At 44.5% G+C, this 18,285-nt stretch overlaps 1 protein-coding gene across 3 annotated transcripts in view; it reads left to right on the top strand.

Moving 5' to 3' along the window:
* The first annotated feature begins 1,745 nt into the window (after nt 1-1,745).
* DNAJC21 (DnaJ heat shock protein family (Hsp40) member C21) overlaps nt 1,746-18,285 on the top strand; it is a 32,459-nt gene continuing 15,919 nt past the window's right edge. For all 3 annotated transcript variants that reach the window (XR_006702192.1, XM_045440516.1, XM_045440507.1), the window contains exons 1-7: nt 1,746-2,092; nt 9,795-9,888; nt 11,335-11,458; nt 12,222-12,344; nt 12,728-13,032; nt 13,908-14,059; nt 16,439-16,526. Coding sequence is in view for 2 of the 3 variants with exons in the window: in XM_045440516.1 (XP_045296472.1) it covers nt 1,996-2,092; nt 9,795-9,888; nt 11,335-11,458; nt 12,222-12,344; nt 12,728-13,032; nt 13,908-14,059; nt 16,439-16,526 (983 nt within the window). In the remaining variant the exon portion in view is untranslated. The remainder of the gene's footprint in view (nt 2,093-9,794; nt 9,889-11,334; nt 11,459-12,221; nt 12,345-12,727; nt 13,033-13,907; nt 14,060-16,438; nt 16,527-18,285) is intronic.

Genomic DNA, 18,285 nt, shown 5'->3' with positions numbered 1-18,285 from the left:
TTGAGTGAAGATCCAAATTTTTAACACTTTTGGAGGTGTTTTAGAGTTGTAGTGGAATTTCCATTTAACAAGTTTGATTATCAGTTTCTACATATTTTCCTATCCCAAATTACCTTTCACAGTCATTTATGTGGGTGCCTCATTTGAATGAGAATTCCTCTTTCAAGTCCTGTTCATTTAGAAGTCAACTTACACGGGCGCCTGGGTGGCGCAGTCGGTTAAGCGTCCGACTTCAGCCAGGTCACGATCTCGTGGTCCGTGAGTTCGAGCCCCGCGTCGGGCTCTGGGCTGATGGCTCGGAGCTGGAGCCTGTTTCTGATTCTGTGTCTCCCTCTCTCTCTGCCCCTCCCCCGTTCATGCTCTGTCTCTCTCTGTCCCAAAAATAAATAAACGTTGGAAAAAAAAAAAAAGTTTTTAAAAAAGAAGTCAACTTACATAATAAAGGTAATCCTTTAAACAAATTTATATCCAGTGTAATTGTCTTTACATCTCTATACAATATTACAGGAAAAACATCCCTCTTCTTTCAGGAGGAGAAAGGCAAATAAATGACTGGCAGGTTGTAAGCAAAACCAGATGTAGTCGGAGGAAGAAAAAAATCTGCGTCAATTTTTGTCTCCTTGCCCCCAGTCCCATTCTCCAAAGGGGAAAGTTTCCATTGCCAGTTTACAAACTAAGGCTGTATAGTATCTTCCTTCTTTGAAAAAGAGGCAGGAGTATGAACTTTGAATGTGAGTTGGTTGGACTGTGTGGGGAAAACGAGGTTTAGGGTTGGCTTGTTTTGATAAGGTGCAGGGGGCAGGCTATTAAGCAAGGGACAACCTTGTACAATAGATCTTAGCAATTGAGCCACCCCCTTCTCTACATGGTTGACAAAATCTACGCCTAACAACTGATCTATGTAAACATTCCACATTGCAATGAAATAATGTTGGTGTATATATTTCACCAATATATTTTAATGACAATTAGGATACTATTTTGACACCTCAAATTGGAACAGTTGTACAGATCGTCCATCCTGTAATAGTGTACCGGTTGGATTAACAAAAATTGGTTAAATACGATCCCTTAACTGCATTCTTTACCAATCTTGGAAATGTAGGATGAGAAGCCAGAAAGTTAGGATTAAAGAGTGATGGATGGGTCAGTACAATTTTATCCATACTGGTGGTAAAACATTTGGTGTGTTACTTAAATGTCTTGGTGCTCTCTCACAGTGTTCCAGTTTAAGGCTTATATTTACTGTTATTTCTCTGCATGTGGGTCAGGATGAACAATGTTAGAGATTGCGATAATTGGCAGCTGAAAAAGAGAATTGAAGAGTTAAAAAACCTGGTGTTCCATCCAACTGAATCCAGCCATTGATTAGTTGGGGAGGTCTGAGCAAGTCACTCGACTACTTCGAGCCTGGGTTGCCTCATCTGTAAAAACAGGCTCTGCTGAGAAATTATCTTCAGAAAACAAGATGTTTTCCAGAATCCCATCAGACTCCTGTCAGCCCTCAGGTGGGCTGCCCAGTAGGTGCACCTTACACTGACCGCCTTCTGTACCCCTCACAATGACGCCTACCGTGACCCCGCCTCCCACCTGCGGGCGGCCCCGCCTTCATCCCGCCGCGGCCCCGCCTCGCACCTGCCGTGGCCCTGCCTCCATCCGGCCGCGGCTCCGCCTCCCACCCGCCGTGGCCCCGCCTCCCTCTCGCGTAGCTTTTCCCGGAACCGAGCCCTCCCCCCGCCCATGCGGAGCCGCGGCCGCCGGCACCGCCCCCTCCTTGCGCCCGCGTGCCGCAGCCCGCGCCGCCTGTCGCCGCCGCGCGCCTCCGCCGTCCGGCGCCGCTGCCGCCGCCGCCGCCGCGCTCGCTGGCTGGCCCGGTGCGGGCGCCGGACTCCCGCCGCCGAAGAGAATCAGCAGCGCCGTCGCCACCACTTCGGCCCGGGCCCGGGCCCCGGCCCCGCCCCGGGCCCCGGCCCCAGCCCCCTGCCCGGTCGGGCGATGAAGTGTCACTACGAGGCGCTAGGGGTGCGGCGCGACGCCAGCGAAGAGGAGCTCAAGAAGGCCTATCGGAAGCTGGCCCTGAAATGGCACCCGGGTAACTACTCCGCAACCGCCGCAGCCCTCGCAAAAGCCCCTCCACCCTTCCCACCCTTCTCCCCGGAATAACTCCGAGACCCTGGCCAGTCCCGACCTACCGAACCTGTAACTTCCCTCGTCCTGGAGACCGGCCCGGTCCCCGCCAGGTGCCCCTGCGTAGTGCTCTTCTCGCTGGGCGGCCGCTCCGCGCCTCAGTGTATGCATCCCTCTACCCTAGGCTTCGCTGGAGCCCCCAGCACTCCGTCCCCTCCCAGACGCCCCCACCCCACCCGACGCTTCCCGCGAGGCCACCTGATGGGAAGGACAACATTGTACCGACTTCTCCCGCTCCTCCCACCCCTTTGCCAACACCACCGAAGGAGGAGTCGTGGGTTCTCTGGCTTGGCCCTTGCTTGAGTCCCGGCCGCTCAGCTAGCTGGATTTTAACTTCATCACGGAGTCCCAGCTACCCACGTGTAATTTATGGACCCTTATTGAAATTTAGACAAACTAGTAAAATGTCTTTTAAATAGCTGTGCCTTTTTTTTTTTTTTTTTTTTTTTCCTCTCCAAGTAAGCTGTTGAAGTACAAACCCTGTACTCCACTTCGGATGTTCTGCAGATTGAGTTTTAATTGGGTGTCTTCCGTAGTGAAGTTTGTATGTGTACTTAGAAGTATGTTTCCTTTGGATGTTTTATTTGGTGGTAGTTCAGGCCTGTGTGACCTTTGTGAAGTAATCTGATCTTACAGACTGGGAAACTAAGGCTGTAGTCGAATGTCAGCTTTTTGAGGTCTATAAGAGGTTTACACATTAGCACTAATCAGTAAGCGCATTTATAGAGTCTCCAGTACACGCAGGTCACCATAGTAAGATTCTGAAATGCTAAGAGACTTCAAGAGTGTTGCTGGGAAAATATGCCCTACGCCAGGAAAAGGCAACTACAAGTGCAAACCAAACAGCAGAACATACACAATTGGTAGTTGCATTGATAGAACAACTTACAAATGCCCCAGGGATTCAGGGGACGGAGTTTTCACTGTGTCTTGAGAGGCAGCGAGGCTTCCCGTTGGCACAGAAGCCTGGATTTTAGCTGGATCCTAAAGGAATGGAATTGGGAAAAGTGAACTTAACAGTAGAGGGAAGAGGAAGAGCATCATGGTGAACAGAAGATGGCCCAGGGGATGGTTTGACCGAAGGCAGTGTTTCCTGGAAATCTGAAAATATGGGTTGGGAGAAGAGCTGAAAGAAGGGCCTGGGACTCAGAGTCAGAAGGTAATGTCTGTAGGTGATGGAACAAGAAATCAAGGTATGGGTTTGTTACTTAAAGTGGTAATGATTACCCGCAGAGGAGTTAAACATGTGTATTGGAAAGGAAGAAGTAAGCTAAACGTTTGTTACAGCAGGAAGTCGGTAGCTATATCCAAAATTAGTAAATACAAAAACAGCATAGAAACATATTCTTAGAGTAATAGAGGTTGTCATCAGAAATTGAATTAGGAATTAGGAGGAAGTTAGGAATTCCTTGACTCTCTGGCTGGGAAAGTGTGAGAAAGGATTAATGCTTGTGACCCAATACATACATTTTGATGACAGTGTTCCGATGTTTTTGAGAAGTAGTTTTAAGATTAGATTGTAAAGGGTCTTGAATGTTAGACTAAGGACTGTGAAATTTGTTTTTCGATAATGGAGGGTTGAAGCTGATTTTATTAAGATATCTTGAGGAGGTACTGTGATGGGAACCGAGTGGACAAAAGAGAGACACAAGTCCATTAGAGTCCACCGTGACAAATAAGGGCCCAAGCCAGGTTGGGGATCAATGTGAGGGAAGGGCAGGGCTGGGTTGAAGAGATGCTATAAAGGAAAAATGACCAGATTTGGTGATTAGTTGGAAATCAGTGCAAGGAAGAAGTATGCAAATGTTATTAAAAACATCAGTTAACTATTTTGAAACCAAACCAGTTAGTAACTAAATGTGAATATCTTCTCTGAATGCCATCATAAGTCATAGCATCCTAAATATCTCCTGGTTTGAAGATGCTTATACCTTTAAAGGATACATACTCTTCCAGGAGATACATGATTCTGATATACTTTGCTGTGCTGCTTGTTAATTTGTTCAGTTCGTCACTCGGCAAATGTTTAATTTCATTCTATGAGCAAGGTCCCATGTTAGATGTTTCTGAGGTTGACGTATGGACTTTTTTTCAAAGAATGATCTGTACCTCATGGTGAAAGGCTGCTCATTTTTCACTGTTAAAGGTAATTTCTTCTGGGTTTTTTTTTTTTTTTAATTGAGCAACTGAAAATAATTCTCAGGGTGAACAGTACTGCCTAGTGAAGGGAAGGCTTTTATCAGATGACTGCCCTGAGCACTTTACTGTGTAAATGAGACAGGAATGGTCCCTGCCTTCTGCTGGCACGTATAGTCTTCAGGGAGTCCCAGGAAAACAGGCAATTTCAGTCTGGTGAGATAAGAGCCATATGAGAGCAAATAGAAGATGCTTATCAGCACACATACATGACCTGGACTAAGTTTGTTATGGGTGGGATAGATGTTCATCTCTGAAGAAGGGACTTTAAGGTGAGACCTAACACCAGAAAGCAGGGAATACAGGTGGAGGGAGGCAAGACAAAGCATGGCAGAGTGCAGGAAGGGAAAAGACAGAAGCATGGCCAGGTGGCCAGCAGCCAGGTCTTGGAGGTTGGGGTAAACTGGATTAGGCAGATTGGATTCTCACCACAGGGCATTGGGAAGCCACTGAAGAGTTGGAAGCAGGGGTTTTTGTTTTTCGAGCATCTCTCTGGCTGTTATGGAGAGAGTACATTGGAGCAGGCAAGACTGGAGGTAGGGAGACCAGAAGGTCAAGGTACATTGAAGACCCATGGTGATGATGGGACCTGGGGATGGAACTCGAGCCAAGTGCCAGAATTCTCAGTGAGTTAAGTGGGGGAGGGGTTGAGAGCTGCTTGGACGGTGAGAAGGGGAAGAAGGTGGGTGGTGGCCAATGAATAGTCTGGAAGGAATGTTAGTTTGCCCTCAGGGATGAGTAAAGGACCAGAGGCCAGGAACCAGGAGGATGCGGCTCCAGCACCAGCCCTGCCCTGTGAGGGCTGCAGCTGAAGGGGCCCGAGAGGGAAGCCTACGGGGAAGTGGTGTTTTAAGGGAGCCTGGCCTCCATCAAGGCAGGACGTAAAAGGCTCAATCCATGAAATCTTCCAGAAGGCACTGTAAAAATGTTTAGGAGGGAATAGAAGAGAGTGTCAGGGGATCAGGAGAAAAGCACAAAGAGTAGTGTGAGAATGTCTTTTAAACTTTTTCAGCTGGATTTGCAATGCCTGTGGCCTTTGCATGTGGCTAGTAATAAATGTGGGCTTTCTGTTTCTTTATTATTGCTTTTTAACTTACTACATTTTTTATTTTAGATCCCAGTTTAACATGGTCAACCCTTTCAGGTATATTTAAGTGAAATAAAAAGCCATATGACAGACTGAAAAAAATATTTAAGAAAGATGCTTCCGTAAGGGGTTAGATCTTATTTTCAGCTGGTACATTGACGGACTTCATGTGTTTAAAAGCTTGAGCTTTCTCCACATTTCTTTGGGGGAGGAAGGAAGGGAGTGGGAAGAAACAGGACAACAAAGTACAGTACTGATTAAAAGGTGAAGAAGAACCACCCACCTACCTCCCCCAGTCACCTTTTTTGTTTTATGTGGGAAGGTTTATTTGCTGGCATTTTCTGCCACCCCTCTGTAATTTGGACTGTGCTTTTTTATTTATCTGACAAAAAGTTTATGAATGATTTGATGAAGATGTAGAAATCATGAGCGTTTTTAGCTGGACTCTCCCCTTGAAGGCAGATCAGGACTGTGTTGAGCTGCGTGTGACGGGAGGCTGGCTGCAGTAACTAAACCAAGTAGTTTTGTTTTTCTCACCTAGCAAGGACTCCACCGGTGGCCCAGCTTGGTAGCCCCGGCTGCTTGATGAAACCTTCAAAGACCTGCTCCAGGGTCCTGACCAGAAGGCTCGAGCGCTCGCACCAAGTATAAGCAATTAAGCCTCAAAGACAGTTTGTTGCTCTCGCGGAGAGGTGCTGAGACAGGCAGGCTGCCATGGAGCGGTTCTCCTCCACCGGGTCCGTGGACTCTGCTCAGCCGCTCGTAGGTGGGCCCTCACTTGCTGTCCAGGGTGGCAGTTGGGGATCCCAGAGAGCAGAGTGGAGGAGGACAGGAGAGAGCAGGGACAGAGAGTGCCTGCTAGTTGCCTTTCAAGGAAGACTTTTAAAAGCTGTCATAGAGCACTTTTACACGTGGTCAACAACAGCTTAGTCACGGTCCTGCCCCAGCTTCAAAGGAGACTGAGAAATGGAGTTTTTATTACAGGACCAGATGCCCACCACAAAATCAGGGTTCACTTGTTACTGGGAGAAGGGGATGAACTAGCAGTCTCTGTCTCAATCCTCAGCATCACCTGTAGGCCTTATACGCTGGCTTTGGGCTGGGTTAAGGGCATAAAGTGAATGCCACCAAAGCCCATTCGTTTCATGGGGAAAATAAAACCTTTCCTGGGAAGTTTCAATTGGTAGGCATGTGTTTATATCTCCTTGGCTAAACCTGGGTCACCTGATATCCCCAACCTCAAGAAATTCTGGGGCGGTGAATTTTTTAACTGGGTACTTTACCACTGTGAACAAAATCAGGGTTTTGTTAGAAAGAAGATGAGACTAGATATGGGGTAGACAACTACTAGTATCTTTCACAGAGTGGTAATCAAAATTTAATATAATTACAACAGGGCACTGAGTGTCCTGTGTTACCTAAAACCTGATGCAGCAGGGCCACAACAAAACAGAATTTGGTAGTACAGTAAAGCCTTAGCTTGCGAGCATAATTTGTTCTGGAAACATGCTTGTAATCCAAAGCACTCTTATATTAAAGCGAATTTCAGAAACCATTGGTTCAGTTGTGTTCATGTGACCTTTGGCATCATGTACTACTTGTATTGCAAGACATCACTCGTTTGTCAAGTTAAAATGTACTAGAAATGTTTTCTCATCTTGTGGAACACTCGCAGAACAAGTTACTTGCCATCCAAGGTTTTATTGTGTTCATTGGAAATAACAGAAAACCTAGCTGCAGTGGCTTACAAAAAATTAAGAAGGTTCTCTCTCTCTCTCTCTCTCTCTCACTCTCTCACTCTCTTACTCTTTCACTGCGAGAAGGCTTGGAGGTAGGTTCCTGCTGGCATTGTTTCAGTGGTTCATGTTTCAGTGGTCTCAAGATGGCTGCTGAAGCACCAAACATCATGTCCACATGCAAGGCAGGAAGAAAGAGGAAGGAAAGAAAATATACTAATAGACTTCTGCTGTCATCTCATTGGTCGGAACTGTGTCATAGGGCCATTCTAGCCGCAAGGGAGGCTGGGAAAGTAAGTACTTTCGCTTATCCAGCCTCCACAGTAGAGGCTGCAAGAGGAAAGGGGAGAGGTGTTGGACAATCTAGCATTTAGTGCCTGCCACAGAATGGATCAAGAGCTTTATCTGAGTGGGTTTTTTTTTTTAAGTTTATTTATTTATTTTGAGAGAGTGTGTGTGAGAGAGAGAGAGAGAGAGAGAGAGAGAGAAAGAGAGTATGAGTGAGGGTGGGGCAGAGAGGGAGAGAGAGAATCCCAGCATGGAGCCTGATGCCAGCCTGACTCAGGCTCAGTCTCCTGAACCTTGAGATCATGACCTGAACCAAAATTAAAAGTCAGACGTTTAACCGACTGAGCCACCCAGGCGCCTCTTGAGCTATATCTGAATTTTAAAAAGTCCATTATATAGTTGTTAGTTGGCTTGTCAGTAATATGCAAAAGACTTGAAACTTTGTCAGCTGTAAATTCAGCATGAGGTAATGATGTCACCGAAGGTTAATGCAATGAGCTGTAGCGATTAAAAGTAGAGTGTGAAGAAAAGGAAGTAATGACTGGCTCCTTGATTATTGGTGCCTGTCTTTAACTGCATCGGAGGTAGGGGATTGTGGTGTGCCCTAAGAAATGGGAATATTTCGTGCAGGGAGAAGGTTGACTATGAGATGACCGTTGGCTGTCTTCAGATGGACTACACTGTGGAAAGGGATTTAGACTCGCATCGTATTACTTTTCATTTATAGTTAGGCTACAGGGATGGAGATTTTTTTTTTTCTTCCAATTTAACAGGGCCGTGATTCTAAAATAATATGGAAAACTTTTTATGTTAAAGTATCTTTGGGGTGCATGGGTGGCTCAGTTGGTTAAGTGTCTGACTCTTGGTTTGGGCTCAGGTTGTGATCTCATAGTTCATGAGTTTGAGCCCCTCGTAGAGCTCTGTGCTGACAGCGTGGAGCCTGCTTGAGAGTCTCTCTCTCTCTGCCCCTCCCCCGCTTGCACCCACATGCTCTCCCTCAAAATAAATAAATAAACATTTTTTAAAAAGTATCTTAACAAGAAGAGCTGTGGCAAATTGGTGCATTTGAGAAAGTATCGTCAGTGATAGTTGAGCAGAATACCACCTGAAGGACTGGGCACCAGTGTGATGGTACCTAAAAAGAAGAGGCAGGATGTCCTCAAAGGTCTTGTTCTAAGGCTGCAGGATTCTTCGTAGGGAGTATGTTTCTGTCACACTTTTCCTCCAGTCTTTGAGGGCAAGTATTGAGTTGTAGCTTATGAAATTTTGGAATGCTTCATAGTAGATTCAAACATTCAACTTCCTGAGCATATCACTGATCTGTTACTACATAACAAATTACCAAAAACTTAGGGCTTAAAACAACAGACACAGCAAACATGTTCATCATGGACTCAGTTTCTGAGGTTCAGAGTGTGGGAATGGCTTAGCTAGGTGGTTTTGGCTCAGGGTTTCTCATGAGGTCATATCTTCAGTGGGAAAACCCACTTTCAATCTCACATGGTATTGACACGCCTCCTTTCCTTGCTGGCTGCGGGCCACAGGCCTCCATTCTCCATGTGGGCCACCTGAGTGTCCTCATGCTGTGGCATCCGGCTACTCCCAGAGTGACCCAAGACAGAGCAGGAGTCCAAGATGGAAACTGCAGTCTTTTTTTAACTAATCTCAGAAGTAACTTACCATGCTGTCATCCTTTCTGCTGCCCACTGTTGGCCACACAGACCACCCCTGGTGACCTGTGAGGGGACTACACAGGGTGTGAATGCCGGGAGCTGGGGATCCTTGGGGGCCCTTGGGGGCCGTCTTACAAGCTGGCCACCTCCCTGAGGCAAAGATGTTCCCTGAATTCTGTAGTTAAGGAAGCACAGCTAAGGGAAGAATAATTAGTATATATATTTTAAAGCTTTATGAGGTTTATTTTGATATATGTTGATGAGAAAGAAAAACAGTGTGAAGAGTAAACATAATACTAAGTAAGTTGTCTGTAACTGGTTTGATATATATGTTTTGCTTTTTCTAAAAATGTGTCCTAGTCAGGGTTTTCTGCTGGTGGCTATCCAGTTTGAGTACTCAGGGATGCACCACGGCTGAGGGGAAAGCATGAAATTTCCACTCAAGTAGATACTTCTCACAGATTCTGATTATCAACTCTCCCCCAGGTCTCTTGGCCTTTCCCTGGTTGTTTTCCTTTGTTTTGTACACGCCTCATCTGTTTATGACATTTGTGATGAAAGAGGTCCCTTTCAGATACTGTCCTCTACTTGTTTGATGTCTAAATATCTGTGACTTTATTTTAACAGATAAGAATCTGGATAATGCCGCAGAAGCAGCTGAACAGTTTAAGTTAATCCAAGCAGCGTACGACGTGTTGAGTGACCCTCAGGAAAGAGCATGGTGAGCGTCACACTGTCCCTCTTATCTTAGTGCGTTTTCTTGGAAGGAGTGATCAGTAGAGGATTTAAAAAAATACATCACATATAGACGTGGACGTTAGATGCTTCGGTGTGTTCTGAGGCATCTCTCAGCTATTCCTTATATAAAACGTAGTATTAAGGTTGAAGGAACCTTAGAGGTGATTCATTTTATGGCAGTATTAAATGGATTTAACTTTGGTACCGGTGACGTAACTTCTCATTAAATGGGATCTCTTTGGTGTATGACAAACTTACTGGTGTTGGACAAGCATATTGACTTGTCCTTAAAAAACACATATGTGTCAATGCAAGAATTGCAAGGCTTCTCTAAGAACTACTTCATATGAAGAAATTGAGTTAAGCTACTACATCTATGATGGATACTTTTACTTATGCTGACCTGATACAAGAATTTCTGTGTTTAAAGTTGAGTTTTCAGATCCTTGATGAACTCTTTGCTACAAAGGAATAGGTTTTAAGCCCCGACGTAACTGTGTAAAGAGCCTGCTGTTACGAAGAGCATCTGGGGGTTCGGTGCTGTTGTGGGAGTCTTCTGTGTGTTAAAAAACATACAGCGCACGGCTGGCTGTCAGGGAGAAAGGCTGTAAAGAAAAATCATCACAAATTGTCTTTTATATAAAAATCAAAGAGAATCTCCTACATGTTTCTCCTCCCTAAGAATTTGGAGATCTGGCCTTAGAGAATGCTTAAATTCTTTCCTGACTTCCTTGGCTCTGTGCTCTTCTCCTTGTCCTAAGGACTCTCTTGTCCTTTCTTCTGAAGCCCCTGTCTATTAACAGTCTTGCTGCCTGCAGGCCTGGCTGCACTGTGGCTGGGAGCACAGCCCTTCGGGTGCAGGAGGCCTGAGCTTTGCTACTTATTGGGTTTGTGATGATGGACAGCAAGTTATTAAATATCGCTGAGCTTCAATTTCCTCTTCTATCTTTAGGGGTAAGAACTAATGTTACAGAGTTATCATAAAGAGGGATTGTGTGTGTGTGAAGCTCCTAGACTGTTTACATAACCCTACAAAGAGTCTTGTTCTGGTCGATGTTGGTGGTAGATCTGATCACGAACGTATAAGGAGTCTATAGAGCAGGTTATGTCCAGTGCTGACTTCAGTAAAATGCAGCTGCTTTTCTGGGAGTGTCCTGGGAATTCCCTGGCTTGTTAAATTCCACCGTTCGGATGGACTAGTACTGTGTAATGCCTGCGGCATATTAGAAGTTGCAGTCATAGTTTTAATCAGCAGTTTTGTGAAAGATTATTCTTTTCATGTTAATATTTAAAAAGTTTTTTTTCAGTTGTGGCCTGGACATAATAAAATGTATAATAATAATAATATTTGGCCTATTTCAGAGTAAGGAGTCCTTCTGAATTCTTACTCAGCACTCACTGATGATGCTAATTTGTTTTGTTTGTTTAGGTATGATAATCATAGAGAGGCTCTACTGAAAGGTGGGCTTGATGGAGAATATCAAGATGACAGCTTAGATTTGCTTCACTATTTCACTGTTACCTGTTACTCTGGTTATGGAGATGATGAAAAGGTAAGATACGTGAACTCACTCTTAATTTTGTATCAAGCACAAGACTTTCAAACATAAAGAGAATTCCCTTTGTCTTTTTGAAGCGTATTTATTTTGAGAGAGACATGTGCATGAGTGGGGGAGGGGCAGAGAGAGTGGGAGACAGAATCCCAAGCAGGCTCCACACTGTCAGCTCAGAGTCCTGCGTGGGGCTCAGACCCATGAACTATGAGATTCATGACCTGAGCCGAGGCCAAGAGTCGGACACTTAACTGACTGAGCCACCCAGGCGTTCCACAAAGAGAATCCTTAAAATTATAACAGGTGAAGCAGTGTTCATTTTGGAAACTGAAAACACATTGGCTTCATATTTAAACTGTCAGCATATGAAAACCTCCAGTTGAAACCTAAATGTTCTTGCGGTGACGGAGCTCGGGTCTGTAATTTCCTTAACATTAAAGGTTTTCATGTTACGTTTAATTTTTTTTTTAATTTTTTTTTTTTTAATGTTTATTTATTTTTGAGACAGAGACAGAGCATGAACGGGGGAGGGTCAGAGAGAGAGGGAGACACAGAATCTGAAGCAGGCTCCAGGCTCTGAGCTGTCAGCACAGAGCCCGACCCGGGGCTTGAACTCACGGACCGTGAGATCATGACCTGAGCCAAAGTCGGACGCCCAACCGACTGAGCCACCCAGGCGCCCTTTCATGTTACATTTTAAAGTCTTACTCTGTGATCAGACAGAAAAGTGTTAAGAATTTGTGTTTCTGCTACTGTTTTTTAGGGCTTTTATACGGTGTATCGTAATGTTTTTGAAATGATTGCGAAGGAAGAACGAGAATCCGTGTTAGAAGAGGATATGGAGGATTTCCCAACTTTTGGAGACTCTCAGAGTGACTATGACACGGTAAAAGAAGATTGCATTGCCATTTTATAATTAGCATTTTATTAGTGTCTCCCCCCACCTCTATTTAAAAAGACTGGTTCCTAGTTCTGGGTCCTGTGCCGTAACTTTCTTCCTCTCTCCTTCTGGAGGGGCTTTCAGCTCCCTCACAGCCTCCGTTTTTACTTTTCCCTGTTTATTGAGCGTGGTCCCATCCCATTAATTGCCTCCTTCAGTTTGTTCTGGAGAGGGATTTATTCTGTAGAGCCTTAAAAGGATTGTCTTCTCCATGGATTAGTAGTGGTATTATGTATATGAAAAAGATGTTTAGTGTCACTGATTTTTGCTGCCTCACTGAAGGGAAAAATCTTACACCACGGCATTTGACTTGTTTCCTTTGTCTCTAGGTAGTCCATCCTTTCTACGCTTACTGGCAGAGTTTCTGCACTCAAAAGAACTTTGCTTGGAAGGAAGAATATGATACACGACAGGCTTCAAACCGCTGGGAGAAGCGAGCCATGGAAAAAGAAAACAAAAAGATCCGTGACAAAGCAAGGAAGGAGAAGAACGAGCTTGTGCGCCAGCTGGTAGCTTTCATCCGGAAGAGAGATAAAAGAGTGCAGGCGCATCGGAAACTCGTGGAGGAACAGAACGCGGAGAAGGCGCGGAAGGCCGAGGAGATGAGGCGGCAGCAGAAGCTAAAGCAGGCCAAGTACGGGATGCGGGATGCGTGGCGGGGCCCTTTCCAGGCAGAGGTGTGGGGCCAGACCTGACGGGTGCTTTCCAGGGGGAGAGGGGGCCAGATCGTCATCCTGGCTTCGTCTTGTTTTTTTAAATCCTGGTGTTGACAGTTTTTCATCTACCATGAAAATGTATTTCTTTTGAATCCCTTTATTCTTCAGATCCTTTGCAGACACTTGTGAGATGTAATGATAGTGACTCTTAATTTGAATTCTTGCTCCGTGCAAGGCCCTGTTCTAAGCTCTTTTCTCACAGCAGATCTGCAAAGTAGGTTCTGGTTTTGATCCTCGTTCCTTTGAGGGAGCGAGTCAGAGAGGTCCAGGATCCCATAGCCGGGAAGTCACACAGGCAGGAATTGGGCCCGAGAAGTCTGTGCAGGGCCCTGGCTTTGCACCCCACTGCAACGCTGTGTCTGTCGGTGTACTCCAGATAGGTAGTTCATTCATGTGCCTGTAAAGTTTGTGAGTTAGCACGAGAGCATCGGGTCCAGAGCATTCTTCTAAAAATTACTCACTTCTCCAATTCTACCCACCCCACCCTTCATCTTTGGAAAATTAGCACTTTACTTGACACTTAGAATTTCAAAGTACCTCAAGACTTTTAATAACTTGCTGAGAGTTCTAGGTTTCAAAGCCCATCATCTAATAAACAGTTTGAATCACATAAGCACATAACAGAACAGATCAGTGACTTTGCCCCCGCTGGAACTAAGCCCAGGTTTCAAAAGTGTGGAAGCGCTGGCGGCTTGGGAGGAAGGAGCTCTCTGGGGGATGGATTGTCAGCCCAAGAGCAAGTAGAACCGTGTGCAGACCTGCTTCTGAGTGAGAGACTATGCTGTGTGTCTAGACTGGCTGGCCAGTACAAGGAACAGAGCTGGATGACCACGGCCGACCTGGAGAGGGAGCTCAAGGAGATGGAGGCGCGCTACGAGAAGGAGTTTGGAGACGGTTCAGCCGAAGATGAAATGGAGGGGCCTGAGCTCAGAGACGGGCACGATGGTAACTTCATTCGTTAAGAAACTTTAGAAAGTAAATGTTTTTATGCGCAGATGAAAGGAGAACAGATGCAAACCTGGAGACCTCGGAGTTCCAGTCAGCTGTGGCTGGTGTTTTCATGCCCGTCTGCTTTTTAAGCAGAGCTGGAAATCCGGACTTTTATGTGACGTCTTCCAGTTTTTAAAGGTGGCAGATAATTCAGATGAAAAACAGTCCAGTATAGGCCAAGCAAAGGTAGTCCACTGAAGTAGTCCGATCCCTATAGTTTGATTAGTAAACTCTTTTCTGGCCGTGTTTTGAACAGTTTGTGCTTCTGACTGCATACATGATCTGCCAAGTGGGCACAGTGACAGGTGTGACTGCTGGTTACTTAAAAACTGCAGGGAAGCTCGCAGTAGGTCAAGTTTTAACATCAACTCTTCCCAGAAAAACTAATGTTGTACAGGAGCCTCTGTGAGCTATATAAATTCTTCCTCTCATTTCTTACTTTGTTGAGGGTCTCCCCCTGGTGTGCTGTAGTGTGTCATTTCTGTGCCTCTCTCGTTACAGCACAAGGGACGTGACTGCCGTGAAAGGCAAGGTTAGGCCTTGAGAGTACCTGACCTTCCGCATGGTCTCTAGCTGCTCCACGAGAAATAACATGGAATGATCTACACACAGCTTAGTCAGTTTCACCTTCCCTACACGTGGGTAGCCCAAATGATAAAATGGTGGATTTTTATTTACTCAAAATGATCAGGAAATGAAATGTTTTATTAATGACTTAGAAGTAGTATGTGTGAAAGTCTCTTGAAAATTGTAAAGCAGTCTATAAACGTGAGGTGGCATGATTAGGTAGAATTTTATAATTTTTGAAGCGCTTTTATATACAAGAGTGTGCTTGATCCTCACACAATACCCTTTAAATGTACGTTTTGCTCATAAAATGATAGCAGTTTTACTGAAGCAGAAACTAAGACTGAGAAGCTAGGACATAGGCCTGAGAACATATGGCCATTTATAGATCCAGATTTTGACTTCAAATCCAACAATCTTCATTAAATATTTGATTAATCAAAGGTTATTTCATTTACACGATATATTGACAGGGTACAGGGAATTGGACAATAATACTATTTGCTAAATATTAATATTAGAATGTGTTTTGATCATTTATGATTTCAGTGAGAATGTCCTTCAAAATCATAGTCACATCACCTATATATAAAGAATCAAAATGTAGACTATAGAAGAGTGCCTTGGGATCTTTATTGATCTCATTGCATGATCTCATTTATTGATCTCAGTGGCAGTCAAGTTACTTGTTTTATTCCTTATAAAGATAGATTATGGGATTTTTCAAAGACTTTGAATTCAGTGTTATAGTTGCTTAGATTTTGCGAACTGTATTGGTAGTAATTATTTGTTGTAATAAAGCCCTAAGCTTATGAAAAAACAGAGTGTAAGGACGTGCTAAAGTTTACATGTCATATGCTATTTTACGACCAGCCTGTCAAATAATGATGGAGTGTTATAAGCTTAAGTTTATTGAAGCAGTTAAGAGTAGGTTACAGTTATAAATGTGTTTGCATCAAATCTTGCTCAAGAAGTAAACTAAAAAACCTTTGTTGAAAAAACTTCTTTGTGGTAAAACCATGAAAGCGGCATTTGGTTTTCTGAACTTAGCTCATACTGAGAACTTCGAGAAGATTTTGAGTCTTTTCAGTGTATTTGTGAGAAGGACTTGAAAGATAAAATGGTTTATTTGGAAGCCTTCCCTTATAATTCAGGGCTGCTTTTAAAAGGTAATCAAATCCTAGGCACTGGATGGCTCAGTAGTTAAGCATCTGACTTCGACTCGTGTCATGATCTCACGGTTGGTGAATTCGAGCTCTGTTTTGGGTGAGCTTGTGCCCGGCTTTGGGTTAAAAAAAAAATAACATGAGCCCCAGGTGAGCTCTGCTTCTTTCTCTTTCCCTCCCTCCCAATCTCTCTCTCTCTCTCTCTCCCTCTCTCCCTCTCCCCCTCTCTCCCTCTCCCTCCCTCCCTTCCTCTGCTTCTTCTTCTTTCTCCCTCCCTCCCATTCTCTCTCTCTCTCTCCCCCCCTTCCTCCCTCCCTCCCTCTCTCTCCCTCTCTCTTTCTCTCCCCCCTCCCCTTCTTTACCCCTCCCCTGCCTTTTGTGGGATTCTCTCTCTCTACTCTCTCTTGCACCCTCTAAATAGATAGATAGATAGATAGATAGATAGATAGATAGATAGTAATCAAATGCTAGTAACATTGTTTGTTTTTTCTCCGGAAATGCAGTTTCTAATTTGTGTGTGATGTTAGATCGTTACTAAAGAGATGTTTTAGATCTGTGTTCTACTCAGCCAGGATTCTTACTGCCGGCTTCCCTCTTGTAGGTAGAGACAGTGATGAGGTCGAGGATGCTGAGCTGTACGATGACCTTTACTGCCCAGCGTGTGACAAATCTTTCAAGACGGAAAAGGCGTACGTTTAATATCTTTAAACTCCCCTTTTCTTCTGAGGGTGAAGTGTAACTCTGAAAGTCCTAAAGAGAAAGTGCTTGTAGCAGTTGGACACCAGCCCTCCCATGTCTTCTTGGGGGGTTTCTGTCTAACAGAGGAGGAAGAAGGATCTGTACCAGCAGTTAAGCATGTTGTACTGATTCTCATTCATGCCAGTATTCCTGTGTAATAGCTGCTTTTTAAAACATGGATGCGTCTCCAGAAAGAAATGTTTCTTGTTGTGACAAAGAAGGCATAGTCACACGGACAACCAGAAGCTAATCTAGACCAAAGCTAATCTCTGCTGTTGCAGGCAGACTCCCTTCCCGCCCTCACACTCCTGTGCGGGGCATTGCTGCCAACGTAGGAACGTGTCCTGCCTAGACCATATCTGCTGAAGCGGAAGGACTCTGCCTTTGGGGAACAGCGAGGAAAAGAGAAATGTTTGAAAGGATTCTATTATAAAGGGCGGGGGGGGAAACCAGGGCAGAAAATGAAAGTAGAGGCAGCAAGGGACAAAGAAACAAAACACACACAGTGAAGGAGAAAGGAGACGAAAGGATGGCAATGGTGGTGTGGGGTCATCAAGGGTGTTGGTGTGTAACCCCAAGGGAAGGGAGAAATGGTAGAGTGGCGAGAGAAGTGGCAAGGGCAGGAGAGTTAGAAACAAGCAAGAAAACAAAAGCAGCAGTGAGGAGATTTGGAAAATTATTTTTTTAAACAGATTTTTTAAAATAATTTTTTTAAGTTTGAGAGTGAGAGCGAGTACATGGAAGGGGCAGAGAGAGGGGGAGAGAGAGAATCCCAAGCAGGCTGGGTTCTGTCAGCACAGAGCCCGACGTGGGGCTCGAACTCACAAACTGTGAGATGATGACCTGAACCAAAATCAAGAATCGAACGCATAACTGACTGAGCCACCCTAAAAAGTTATTTTTCACTCGGAAATAATGTCAAACTTACAGGCAAGTCGCAAGAATAGATATAGAGCACCCAATTCACCTGTTGCTAACATTTTGCCCCATTTGCTTTAACGATTCTCTTCCTCCCTCCCTCCCCTTCTCCCTTTCTCTCCCCCCCACACTCTACACACACAGGTTTTGCCTGACTAATTTGAGAGCAGGTTACATCCATAATGCTCTTTTACCTTTCAGTACTTCAGTACATATTCCTTAAGAATAAGTATATTCTGTTACGTGATCACAGTACAGCTGTCAACTTCAGGAAGTTTGTAACATTGATACTGCTTCCCTCTCCTTTACTGGCCTGTACTCCACTTTCAGCAGTAGATCTGTGTTAGTGTCCTGTACAGTTTCTTTTCTACTTCAGCACAGAATCCAGTTTAGGATGATGTGTTGCATTTATTTAGTTAGTCTTGTTTAATCTGGGCCAGCTCCCTTGTCTATGCCATTGTTACTGCAGTATACTGGCCCTTTAAAATATTTTTTTATTAGAGTATTTATCGTTTTGAGTTTGTCTCCTCATGATTAGTTTCAAGTTGTGTATCTCCAGCTGGAATACCACATAGACATGTTGTGTTGCTCTCAGGGTTTCCTTTCTGGAGGCATATGATGTCTGTCTAGCCTGCCTTGTGGTAATGATTTTGATCACCCAGTCCAGACATTGTCTAATTTTTTACTCTGTAGAGTTAGTGTATTTTTCCCTTGCAATAGATTTTACCTTATAGGATGTTTATCTGAGATGCTTTAAAGTAGGCAAGTATCTGAGCACCGGGGTGGCTCAGT

The sequence above is a fragment of the Leopardus geoffroyi genome, chromosome A1, assembly GCF_018350155.1.
Source record: "Leopardus geoffroyi isolate Oge1 chromosome A1, O.geoffroyi_Oge1_pat1.0, whole genome shotgun sequence".
In the NCBI taxonomy this organism is placed as follows: Eukaryota; Metazoa; Chordata; class Mammalia; order Carnivora; family Felidae; genus Leopardus; species Leopardus geoffroyi.
Note: the sequence above shows the minus strand (reverse complement) of the source record. Positions and strands in the feature narration are given on the sequence as shown.